Source organism: Zingiber officinale, chromosome 1B, assembly GCF_018446385.1.
Source record: "Zingiber officinale cultivar Zhangliang chromosome 1B, Zo_v1.1, whole genome shotgun sequence".
Lineage (NCBI taxonomy): Eukaryota > Viridiplantae > Streptophyta > Magnoliopsida > Zingiberales > Zingiberaceae > Zingiber > Zingiber officinale.
In genome coordinates this window covers 107,110,641-107,123,754 of record NC_055986.1, presented here as the reverse complement: position 1 = coordinate 107,123,754, position 13,114 = coordinate 107,110,641, and the positions used below count along the sequence as shown (strand labels likewise).

General features: G+C 37.7%; 1 protein-coding gene across 1 annotated transcript; it reads left to right on the top strand.

Annotated features, from left to right (window-relative positions):
- Positions 1–4,006: 4,006 nt before the first annotated feature.
- LOC121971135 lies at positions 4,007–7,981 on the top strand. The gene is made up of 4 exons (XM_042522270.1): positions 4,007–4,274; positions 4,363–4,443; positions 4,529–4,586; positions 7,652–7,981. The coding sequence occupies exons 1-4, from the start codon at positions 4,069–4,071 to the stop codon at positions 7,709–7,711; spliced, it is 405 nt and encodes a 134-aa protein (XP_042378204.1). The 5' UTR covers positions 4,007–4,068; the 3' UTR covers positions 7,712–7,981.
- Positions 7,982–13,114: the final 5,133 nt, after the last annotated feature.

Below are 13,114 nucleotides of genomic sequence, written 5' to 3'. Positions count from 1 at the left end.
CTCCTGTCCATGGGACACAATCCCTCATAGGAGTACATAATCAGAAGTTGATCGCTTATCTGGTGCTGAGGGCAACTAGCAACAAGCCTTTTAAATCTTTCCCAATATTGTTGAAACGGTTCTCCTATGAATTGTTGGATTCCACAAATACTCCTCCGAATAGCTGCGATCCTAGAAGCAGGAAAGAACCTCGCCAGAAATAATTTCTTCATCTCGAACCAGCTGGTAATAGAGTTGGGTGGGAGACAATACAACCAATCTTTTGCTGAATCTGCTACTGAAAAAGGAAATGCTCTAAGTTTAACATCTTCTTCTGATATGCCATGTGGATTCCATGAAGAACAAACCATCTCCAAATCATGCAGATGTCTGTTAGGATCTTCACCAGAAAGTCCATGAAACTTCGGTAATAAATGTGCAATATGCCATAGCTCGAAGTCTGCCTCTAAATCAGAATATATGATGCAAAATGAATCAGCTGACAAATCTGGTGCCCAAAGCTCTCTGAGAGTCTTTTCAGTGTTCTTCTTCATTTTGCTCATCAAGTCTGAGGTTCTGATCACACTGAAATTCTGGAACTGCTAATGACACACAAGAGATTTTCTGGTCACTCATGCAAATATCATCAAAAGGCACAGGAAAATATACAGGATAGCACACATGCATACAAGAGATGAAATAATTAAGCCCCTAACAATATTTTTGAATTTTTGCAACCACAAAAAATAGAAACAAGAAAAGAGAGAAAATAAAAAAACAATCCTAAGATTACCAAACACCGCTACTTGTTCCCCGGCAACGGCGCCAATTTGATTATGGCCCAATTTTTTCGCGAATTGGGCATCAAACAATAAAGTACCAAACCCCTCCTACGCTATTGTAGCATAGGAATGACTCGGGTTGTCCGCCAACAAAAGCAACGATAGGATGGTAAACTTAGGATCGAATGTTATTTCTATTTTTGGGATTTTTAATATGAAAATGGGGATTTGAGTTTTGATTCTAAATCTAAGAAATGAAAAGCAGAACAAGAAAGAAACTAATCTAATATTGCAATGAAATCTAACTAAGTGTCAATAATTAATCCACAACGTATTGTCACTCTACGCTATAAGTTAATCATCATCACGATTAATTTAGAGAATGAAATAGCGAAACATCAAATGAAATCTAATCTAAATAATGGAAGACAATGCAAGTAATAAAGCTATGTCTACCCTAACTAACCATTGAAGATTTTCCTACATCGCACTGTCACGCTACGATACAAGAATATCTATCAATGGGAATACCATGAAACATAACAAAGAACTCAAACATGCATAAAGAAAGCAACAATCAAACAAAGACAATTAACTAAACAACTTTGTAGAAATTAAACAAAACCTAATTATGCATAAAAGTTAAACTTGTACCATATTGTCACACTATAAGACAAGATTAACAATCATGCATAAATGAAATACAAAACTAAACAATCAAACATAGATAAGAAAAGAACACCTAAGTTAAACAAGAAAGTAAACTAAATTAACTGAACATAAAACATTCAAAAGGAAAGTAAACTTAAATTATCCAAACCATTCTCCTGCGATCAACCATCAATCGACTACCTCCGTCATCACACGGAGACCCAGATCTGGAACGCCATCACTGGTGAACAGCAAACTCAACGACTGATCTATGATCGGATGTAAATTGATACACAACTGAGATGCTAGAGTTTGCTTCTCCCGGAATTGGACACACTGAGATGCTAGAGTTCTGCCCACCTTCGGAACACCGTCCGCGGGAAGTCCACAGCAGCATCAGCCTTGGGATTCAGATGGGAAGCTTGCCGGAGAAGTAGAACAACACGGACAACTCAGCTTCTGCCGAAATTTGATACACTGAATTGCTGGAACTCCTGCCTTCGGAACGCCGTCCACAGGAAGCCACAACACTAATCAGTGATGGAAGAAGAAATTCGCCGGAGAAGAAGAAGGATCGGCCGACTGTCCCTATTGGAATCTTCTGCTTTTGGAACGCCGTCCACAGGAAGATCCGCTGAGATAGGGATGAAGAAGGACTACCTTGCCGGAGGAGAACACTCCGCCGTCAAGAGAACCCTAGACCCAAAGCCGCTGTCCGCTCAAAGAAGTCGCCGAGGTTGCTGCCATCGCCGCTTGGAGCAGATTGGAGAAGAGGAGGTTGGGTGTGGAGGACCGGCCGGCCGGCCAGTGGCAAAGGAAGAGAAGAGTAGCCGCCCGCCGGTGGTGAGGAGAAGAAAAGAGAAGGAGGCGCGGTGCCCTAGCTCCGCGCGAGAAAAGGATCACGAGAGAAGAGGAGGGAGAAAGAGGAGTTTCTTAACGGGTTTGGATCTTGGATTTTGAGTTGAGAGTTTGAGTGAGATCCGGATCCAGATCCATTAAGAGGATGAAATTGGGCTTTTATAATCGGGCTTTAAGAGTGGCTTGAGAATTGGGTTGGGTTGTTTTGAAATTGGGTTCATCTCTTATCCAAATTGAATTGAAGCTTTGAATGAACCCTTGGATGCCTTGATCTTTATGAACGGCCCAGATTACTTTAAATCTTGATGGAGGACTGGATGATTAGATCTGAGTGAAGGAGCAGGATCTCATTGGACCAGGATCGACGGCTCATATTAATTTAGCTTGATCTCCTTCGTTTAACCTCCAAATCAAGTCAGATTTGATCCGGCTCAACCCTAATCCATGGCTCTTTGAATTTCCTACAAAACCAAAATAAAAACATACGATTAAATTCCACAATTATAGGAAATTTACATTTAAGTTCAAAATAAATCCTACTCTCAAAATATAATATAAGCACACAAATAAACATATATAAGAAGATAAAAACACTAAATATAAAAGTTAAAATAATACAAAAAAATACTCATTATCAATCACCCCATTCCAACTTTCCATCCTGCTACTTTCGGACATGAACAATGCTCAATAGATTAGTAAAAAAATGGGATGAAAGATTTGAGACCGGACGAGAAGTCACGCTTTTGTTTGATGGGTGAATCAAGACAAAATAATTAATTATGTAAAGATCTGTACATCTGAATTATATAAAAAAAATCATTTAAAATGTATTTGTTAGCCCACTTTGGGATGCAGTCGACCTAACCAAATAAATGGACTTGTAAGTGAATTGGTAAGATGAATAATTCTATTACTCTCTTGCGGATGAATAAACAAAATAATTTACGGATGAAAAATTAACTGAAAAATGAACCCCCCAAAAAAAAACTTTTGTACTACATTTGATTAACAAACTTTATTTTTGTCACTGTCTCATTTTACTAAAAATTTGAAATAACTTTTTTGTATATTTTCACTTATTTAAATATTATTTTTATTCAATAAGTTTTCCAATGTAGATTAAAATATTACGAGTAAAAAATTAAAAAATGCACCTACTTTCAAAAGTTCCCCTTTTATTTTTATCAAATGATGTCAATTTTTTTTAAAATTTTTTTTTTACTTTGTTAAATATTTTCTACAATTATATTCTATTTATATTATTGAGTTTCTATAAAATTAATTTCTCATAAGTTGAAATTATATTTATTTTATGGGCCCTTTTATTTTTATCAAATGATGTCAATTTTTTTTAAAAAATATATTTTTTACTTTGTTAAATATTTTCTACAATTATATTATATTTATATTATTTAGTTTCTATAAAATTAATTTATCATAAGTTGAAATTATATTTATTTTATGGGCGTGTTTATGTTTTATATTATAAAATTAAGATTGTTCAATCAATCATATATAGGTATCTTAAGAAATTATGTGTGCTTTTGATTAAAAAAACCTTTTTACAACGTGATTATTTTTTATATTGCTAAATAATTTATAAAATTATTTTTTTTACGAATTTAAAATTAATTAATTTTGTATAGATATGAATATTTTATAAAAAGTGATTGCACCACTGTGATAACATGGGCCGGCCTGTTTGACCTTTGAAGAAGCCCAAATCCACTTGCATACAATTGCTCGACCTAACGGTGTACTGCCGGAGGGATCATTCTCTTTTATCGTCGGTCTAATGGCAGGCAAGTTGGCGGCGGCCGCAGTGAAGGCGGTGGCAGTGGCCAAGGGCTACCAGTATACGTGGAGGGAGAAGCTCGCCAAGCACAAGGACGAACTCGCCAAAGGGGTATGGGGCTACTGGGAACTAGGCGCCTGGAAGCCCCTAGCGATCAGTGCCCGCAAGCGAGCACGTCTGCGGAAGGAAGTCCTTATCGCCGGAGAGTTCGTACTCCTTTCTTTTCGCTCCTAAAAGGGGGTTCTTGTGTACTGCTGTTGATTTTTTTTTTTTCCGATTTCGGGGTGTGGTCAGGGATTGGCCTTACGATCCGCCTAGGAAGGAGATGAGGAACAAGAGGAAGGGACACAAATGCGACCGCGTGTCTGCGGAGAAGTGCGCTTCCCTTCGAGATATCCCTATCATATAGTTGTGTTTTCATTGTTTTCGTGATGCTTTATTTCCTATTTTATTTCACCAGGCGGGCGCATACTGCTGAATTGATGAAGAAGATGCCTGACATGCTTCTCGCTTACAAGGTCAGCATTCATACAGAAAATTGGTTTAGTGATTTATTTTGCTTGTCGCAGTCCTACGAGTACCTTTCATTAGTTGCATTGTGAGAAACAAGGATTGAAGTTTTGCTGGTATTGGCTAGCACGAGCTGGACTTTACCGGTGCTTTCATAGATTCATAAGTGCATAAGATGATAATAAACAGCTTCTTTAATCAAACATTTTTTATGCGTGAGAATCTTTGATAAAACTGTTTTAACAAGAGCTTGCTAGAAATGCAAACGAGATTGTGGAGAATTACATAGAAACTCCTCTCTTTCAGTCAAACTACTTTTTTTTTCACAAGAAAAATTAAAACAAATCAAATTCACACCACTAGGTTATACATCTATTTTCGACAATGTTACACTTGCTTCTAATTTATACTAAAAAACACAAGGTGCTTTTTTTTTTCATTATATTGAATGGTAATTAATGATTCTTTAAGGCTGTTTTATGAAATAAGAATGCAGTCTTGGTTAACATTGAAAGTAAAATACTTTATATGCAAATTGCCTTTCAAACAACAAGAAAAGCACTATGTCTGATGATAGATTTACCATCTTCTAACTTGCAACCTCATGGCTAGTGAAATTTACCAAGTCACTGTTTTGAAGCAAGGAAAATCGTTGGTTTCTATAGGGATAGTGCATGGTGAGCTGGTAACAGCCAGTTAGGCAGTTAAAATTTAACTTACAGAGTTGAGTTGTTTGGGCTTCACTTTGTTGGGAGGGTAGAGGCTGTCTACTAGAGGAATGGTTGGGTGAAAATATACATCTTAGTCTGGATGACTGCCTAGGAATTGCTTCTTTATGCTTTATGATTACTTGGTTAATGTTTCAGTCGTGTCTTACATAGAACTCAATGGAGAGATAAGATTCATGTAACTGATCCAAATAGTTGGAAGAAAAATGCCATGATGATGGTGGTGGTAGTGGTGGTGATGGCTAATGTTCCAATCATATAGCTTGCTGAAACTTATACTGTAGTCCCATACTTTTATTGGTGCATGAAGTGTGACGAATTCTAAGGGCTTGCTCACAATAATGTAACTGAAATTGATTCTGTAGTTCCATAGTTCTATTGGTGCTTGAAGTGTGGTGGACTGTAAGGGCTTTCTCATAGTAATCTAATTTTGGATTACCAAGTGAAATCCTTCTATGTTTCCTCAAAAAGAAAGTGAAATAATTTGGTAGGTTACCCAATAACTCTCACTGATCAATTGGCTTAGCTGATTCTTCATAGGAGAATTTCATGATTTTTACCATCGATATTGTGAGTAATGTTTATCCAGTGAAATCATTTGACTAGTGACTTCCTATTGTATAGTCTCAGAGAGTGTTTGACCTTATGTATCTACTGCATTCATATCATTGTATTGAAAACCAAGAGAAACCATATTGCACCTGAGATTGCTCTGTCCTTCCACAATAATGCACAAACCACCGAAGTGGTGCTAATAATCGGACATTGGCACATCACGTGAAAGGTCATCTAGGATTCACATTTACTCTCCTTCCAACTGTGTTGTTAGCCTATCTGCAAAGAGTAGCCAATAATATTTTTAATATATTCTGTGCAAGTTTTTCACTTTATTTGTGATAAATTGATTTATCATGTGCAATTTTTTAATACCCTAGTTGGTCTGCATGACAAGTTGTGAATTAGTTAAGAGGCTTTATAAGCACAGATGAATGCATTACCATTAACTTTGACTGAAGAATTATGGTTCAATATTGAGCCTGACAAAGTTAAGTTCTCTTCTAGAAGAGTTATGTCAAAATGGACTTATTTATAGACGTGGTGAAATGTTTGGCATAGGCTGCATGTGCGATAGCAGAGCCTTTTTTGGGCCTTGTATATGCCTCTGGTTAGAGATAACTTTAAACTATGAGTTGGAGATTGGATTATAATAGGGACAAGACATAAATAATGAGAGATTATGACGCCTAGTTTAAAAAAATTGTGGACTAATAAAAGGGTTCTATATGCTTTAATGAACAAATTACTATTAATTTGGTCCTGGTCCTAGGCATTTTAGTTCAGAAATTGGGTATAACAAAGTTATTCACTGTTATATATTGGTGTGCAATTGTTTTTTGATCTGAAGTAGGGTGTTATAAACTGCACATTCAACGCTTGATGTTGCTGCCAAGATCCAAGTAGAGAATCACTTCCAATCTGCAACATGCAAAGTTCAATGACGCCTCCACCAGTATTATATAGACTATTCTTTCCAAGCACCTTTAGGATAAAATCTGCTCATTATAACTCATCCAAATAAGAAAATACCAACTCGTTAGGCTGACCATTGACTTAAATGCCCAATCTTAAGTTAATTGTAGTTCAATTCTGTAAACCTATAAATCCTCTTCAATGGCTCACATCTGTGTGACCAGACTAGGGTATCCTAAATCTTGTAGAACTTCACTCCCATTATTTCTCAATTTATTTAAGAACTTGCTTCTTGATAGAGAAGTGGTAAGCACATTATACTCGAACAAAGTTGTAGGCAACTGAACTTGCACGCTGTTTCTATTTTGCTTTGAGTTACTTCTAGTAGAAGCAAAGTCCCCTGAATTACTTGACGTCTGAATTTTAGGGCTATTTATCAATGTAGTGGCATAAGCATAAATAATTTTACTCTTCTTATTCTCTTGGGAAGTCATGTAACTGAATTTATGTCAGTGTGGAGCTTTTATGTATGATCACTTGCATATTTGAGCCCAAGGATGTCACAACACAAATGCTTGTAGTGTTGAAAAATCCTTTCATTAAAGAAAGTGTAAGGCCACCACAACTTAGTAGTGGCGGTAGCCATGTCTCTCTTACCACAAAGTGGAATTAACTATTAAGTCCCCACATCTCAGATTTATACGATTTAATGTTTAATGCACTATATAATGCATTTTTTTTTAAAAAAAAAAGATTTTCTTGATCAAATTCTGACCGACCCAAGCTGTTGGGACACAAGTTTTTTTTTTGGGTGTGTTGTGGTGGTTGATATTCTAATCAAATGTTAATCTTTTTTTGTCTTTTTCATTTTGCAGAAGCGTAGATGGGAAAAGAAGATGAAAGAGGAAGAAGAAAATAAGGGAAAGACCGCCTAAAATGCCTTTCCGTGTAAGCTTCTGTCAGGGAATAAAATCGTGTGATCCTCTGCTGCAGCACAATCTCTCAGAATACCTCATCCATGGGAATATTTTAATGGAGTTCTAAGATCACGCAAGAGCTGCTGTCTTTTTAAAAACATTAATTTCCATGTATTGGTTCAGAAAACTTGGCAAATGATCATTCTGTTCATATGCAGAATTAATTACAGAATGTAGAATCGCATTGTTGTGTTATGCTTCCTTAACAAAGTTTTATTTTTACGTCTATGCTTTTTTTTTTTCACACTATTGTATATAAGTTTATGTTCATAGAATTGAACATTTTCACAAAGTGTTATACTTCGCTGCAACAAGTTCAGTCATCGACACTGCATTTAACATCATCGCAAGGATCATAATGTCTTCAACAAGGCACCAATTACCATCTGCTGCATACATTAATAGCAGTATTCATACAAGTAACATGGTATTCGTCTTTTGTCCCTAGCATTTCCGTCAATCCATTTTATGGTCAACACGGAGAAGATAAATCATGGACGGTTACTAGTCTTTGGAATAATGACTAGTACACAAGGGAGATATTTATCTCGATTTTATCGAGATTCGAACCCTAGACCTCATGGTGATAACACTTCATGTGCTAACTATTAGACCCATCCGAGGATACAATAGTAACATGAACTATGCAAAAAGAACATCATTGTAGTCGAAGAGGACCACAAATTATAGAATCAATTCCATCTCTTGCTTTCTTTTTCCTTGCATGTGTCAATTTATGTCACAAAGAAAACATTTACACTTTTTATTCTTCACAAGGTGCTTCTTCTTTTCTATCCTTGCATGCGATGAATGAGATTTCCCTTTGTAAGTTCTGGACTTACGTACACCATATTTTCTTTCCGGTATTTTGTAGTAACCAGGGATAGGGATTTTACTGCAAAAGGATAGATCTTTTAGAGCTCTTTTGAAGGTTGTGTCTTTGCATTCATTCTCCAGATATCTGTAGGCAAATAAAATTCTGGGAATTACTCCAATAGTATTTCCTTGATATTTATTCTCAAAGACTGCTTTGATTCTTCTCCCTAAGTCACCAGACATCTTTGCCCAAAGTTTCTCAGATAATTCAGGGCTTGTGAATAGCCGCCCTGTTTTTGAAGCTAGTCGCCAATAGTCATTCAAAATTTGGAGAATATCTTTAAAGTTGTTGCAAGATAAATGTTCCAGATCCTTATAGGCTTCTTCCTGGATAAGTGTGGATCCATGATATGGATCTTCAAGTATGAAAGCAATCCTTATCTGTGAAATAATATTTTGCGTTCCTGAGGATCCATCAGCATTATTCAGCAGCTCTTGATATTCATTATGGTAAGACATCCGCCATTGGATCCAAGGTAACTTTTCTGCTTCCCCCAATAGGTTCTCTATAAACTCAGCTTTGCTAGTTGTATTAGTGAACCCCTGTAGTGAAACTAGATTTTTTGTAATTGACTCCCATCTCATGAAAACTTCATCAAATTTTCCAAGTTCAGATGAGATTAAGAACATAGCACCAGTTTGGTGCAACGCGGAAGGTAGATTCCATTGTTCCGAATAACCTTTAGATCTGAATTTACCATTCCCTCGATATCCTTCAAAATTTGGTCTTTGCTCAGAGCCTGCCCCTATTTCTACCGCCGGGGGCAATTAGGCGGTCCCATAGTTGTATCAGATGGGGGTCTATATGTTGTAATAACTGAGGAGGAATATATCTGTTATGAGAGCTTTGCCAATTGTGGGTATTCTAGCTCCCAGTTTTCCTCTAACTCTTGACTTGCTGTATAATTTCTGGAATTTCTGGAATAATTTTGGTAGGGTATGGTAATTCCTTCCCACCACCTTCCATTGCGTCTAGGAAATAGGCATTCAGGGAATTCTGGATATTTTCTGCTTCAGAGTTGGAAGTATTCTCAAAGAAGGTTGCTAGAAATTCATTATCCTTTGTCATAGGGTATTCTATGGACCGGTGTACAGAGGGCCCTGGCCTTGTATCACCTGCATAGGTATCATATGTCGCAGGGTGATGACTAGTAACCCCAGAAGGGCAAAGAATTTTGATTATATTATCTGCCAGCTGCTTGCTTTGTGGTGGTGGATTATCATCCCATGAGGGTTCTGGTAGCTGCAAATCCGGTGCCTCTTCTGGTATCGCATAGTTGACATAATAGTCAAACTTTCCACTTGGTTCTCCCAAAGTATCCCATCATTGCTTGTTTTTTATCTTTGGCCATGTATATGTTAGCTGTTGTTGCAATCCCTCCATATGGTCTTTTGATGTGGATCCAAAAGCACCATATCCTCGGGCTGTGTCATCCAAACTTTCTACTTCATATACCTCTGGCGTGGAGATATTTTCTAGGATCAATTGCGCAATACACTCATGTTTCTGCAAAAATATACTTTGGTTAGTGGTATTAAATGCTAGAATTTTGACTTCATCTCTGTAATCAGAGTCTATTATGCTCGCTCCGATTAAAATTCCCTTTTTGAGTGCTGCGCTGGATCGTGCTGCAATTCTTGCATAAGTTCCTCTTGGTGTTTTGATGCTAAGTCCTGTTGTTAATAATGTTCTTCCTTTTGCAAGAATGTCTTGAGCTCTATTTATTGGTAAATCATAGCCAGCCGCTCCTTCAGTTGCTCTTCTGGGTAGTGCTATTGAGGGGTATATTCTTTTAACTAGAAGTCCTTCTTCTTCTATTAAGACTACTACTGTGTGCAACCTTAATTCATCTTCATCACTTTGAACTTCATCATCATTTTTGTTGTAGGTAGCTTCTTGTGGACGTGATGCTGCTTTATAATTTGAAAAGCTAATAGATAATCTTCCATCCAGTAAGTTGCTACTTGATACTTCCCCAGGTTGTAGAGGAACAACTATATTTGTGGGGCGTACCACCCAGTTTAGGCCTTGTAGTTGTCTAGCAGAATATCGTCGTCCTGGAAGGGCAATCACTCCATGACTTGTTAAATAATCAACAACACCGCTTACCTCATAAGCGAAGGCAACATTTGGTGTGTTAGAGAGTCTTCCGATTAATCCTCTGGTAATAAGGAAATTGGCTTCACCATTCTACCATGTTTCATATCCCCTTGTCACTATAGTTAATTGGATATTTCTAAAGAAATCCCCAATTGTCATCATAATATCTGGAATAACATAAATAAGTTGGCTTCCTCTGGCTAGATCTACCTCCATTGTTGCTATTATTGACCTGTCATCTTGCCACCGATTATCTCAGAATAGGACGAGGGTTAGGCTACCTTCTTCTTGTCAGTGAAGGATTTGAATTCGTACCTGAAGGACGCGCCTAGATGAATATACTGCATCCTGCTTCTTTGTAGTTGATGAAAGCTTTCTTCTTGAATAAACGTCCGGTCTATCTGATGATTGTCCGTGCATAAGATTGCTTCCTCTGATCGGTGCACATATACACGATGATTTGCGTCATTTCTTCGAGAATGATATAGCACTTCAGCTGGAGCTATTGCTGCCCTTTCCCTCATGAACAACCTCAGTTGTTCTTGGGGATTTATTTGTTGCTCTAGTGTGTGTTGCGTTGCCACTCCTCCCATTATTCTTTGCCTCATTCGTCGGGACGCTTGTTGTAAGTTGTAAAGACGTCTTTGATTGTGCCTGTACTCCCGTATTTGATCCTCCACCAGGGGTGTAGTGGGTACTTCTTGGGTTACCCTGGTCCTGGTTGACATTTTGTACCTTTTCCTGTTCTTGCTGGAAGATTTTAAGAGGGTCTTTGAATATTAGAAGCTTCCCCTTCGATTCCTTGGGTCTTTCTCCCGGGCCTAAAGATAAATTGGAGAGCTTTGTAATTAATTCTTCAGGTAAAGTGGGTGTACCTTCCTTCTTCCTTTGGTAATTAATGATGCCTTTTAAATCGTCCCGAATTTCTTGGATGCTTTCTGCAATTTGTATAAGTAATTGAAGTTGAAGATTATTTTGCTTGATGACTGCTACCACATTAGCAATGGTGTTTGAGTATTCACTTGGTTTTATGAACCCAAGAGCAGGAGGTTCTAGGGATTCAACGACTCTGATTGCTTCTTTATAGGAATTTGTATTTCTGGATAACGTATAGCTTATCCAAAAATTTGTTTTTCTATTTTTGATAGTAGCTGCTCCACTTGATGCAGTTTCTTCTCCAAGCTTACTGATAGTTTAAGAGTCCTCTCTTCAATGATTTTTGGCTGCTACAGGACTTCAGAGATTAAGCTCCTGACCTCTTGTTGAGTAAAAGGTCTATTGCTGGCCTATAAAATAGTCAAAGCTTGTATCGCTTTTCTAAGTTTTTGCAATTCTTTTTCCAAGGCTTGATTTTGTTCTTGGAGAATTTTTACATTCTTCAAATAGACTTTACTTGCTAAACAAGTTTTCTCATATAGTACAGAAATATTATGAGCTAGTTCCTTGTGAGATGACTTTTCGATTTTTGCTAGATCAAGGTATTTTAGGTTTGAGGTTCGTGAACTAATATACCAATACTGTATTGCTTCCTCCCATCGCTCAGACATAAGAATTGAATATAGTACCTATCGGTTTTCCCTTCTCAAAGGGTTCACACTTCACCTTTTCAGTGATTTTTATAGGAATTCATCCTTTTGTCACCTTACGTCTATTGGCGTTGAATGAGGCTTACACACTTGATAATACAAATTCTATTTGCTTTGCTGCTTTTATGTGCCATACAAGCCATTGTAAAGGAAGAGGAGACAGCCCTACATTCGCATGAAGGTTAGAACTTTCTCCTCTTGGATTTTCTGAAGAATATTTTGAAGGACAAATGGAAGATAAGAAATGAGGTTTTGGGCTTTGATACACTGCAAAGCAGCAACAATAAGGATCAAAATTGTGCTACAACAATCAAACCTATTAAGAACTGGATGACTTACCATAACCTTGTAGTTTCAACTTTGCCTACAAAGTGCAACAGCTTCAAACGTATCAAAATTTTGACCAAACAAAGAATTCACCTACCTCGGCGATTCCATTGCAGAGGTCCTTGAAAGAGAGAGCCAACTGGAATCCCTTGAGCCTGTAGTTCCTCTGCTTCTTCCTGGATCGCGTCGGCGGGCAGACATAGAGAAGAGTTATGTAGTCTCCGCCGTGAATGAATTTGTTGATCGCACACTAGAGGGCCGAGCGGGCGGTGTCGGCCTCCTCCATCACTACCACCACCTTCTAGCTCTCCATGCCAAGTCCAACGCCAAAGGCCGTTCACAGATGAAGTGAGAGACAGTCGAGGTAAGGGTGAGGAGAATGTGACATGACGAATGAGATCGGGTTTAAATTTCATAGCTCCGACCCGATAGTATGAGAACTACATCGCACTGTCAAGTAATTCCATGTCA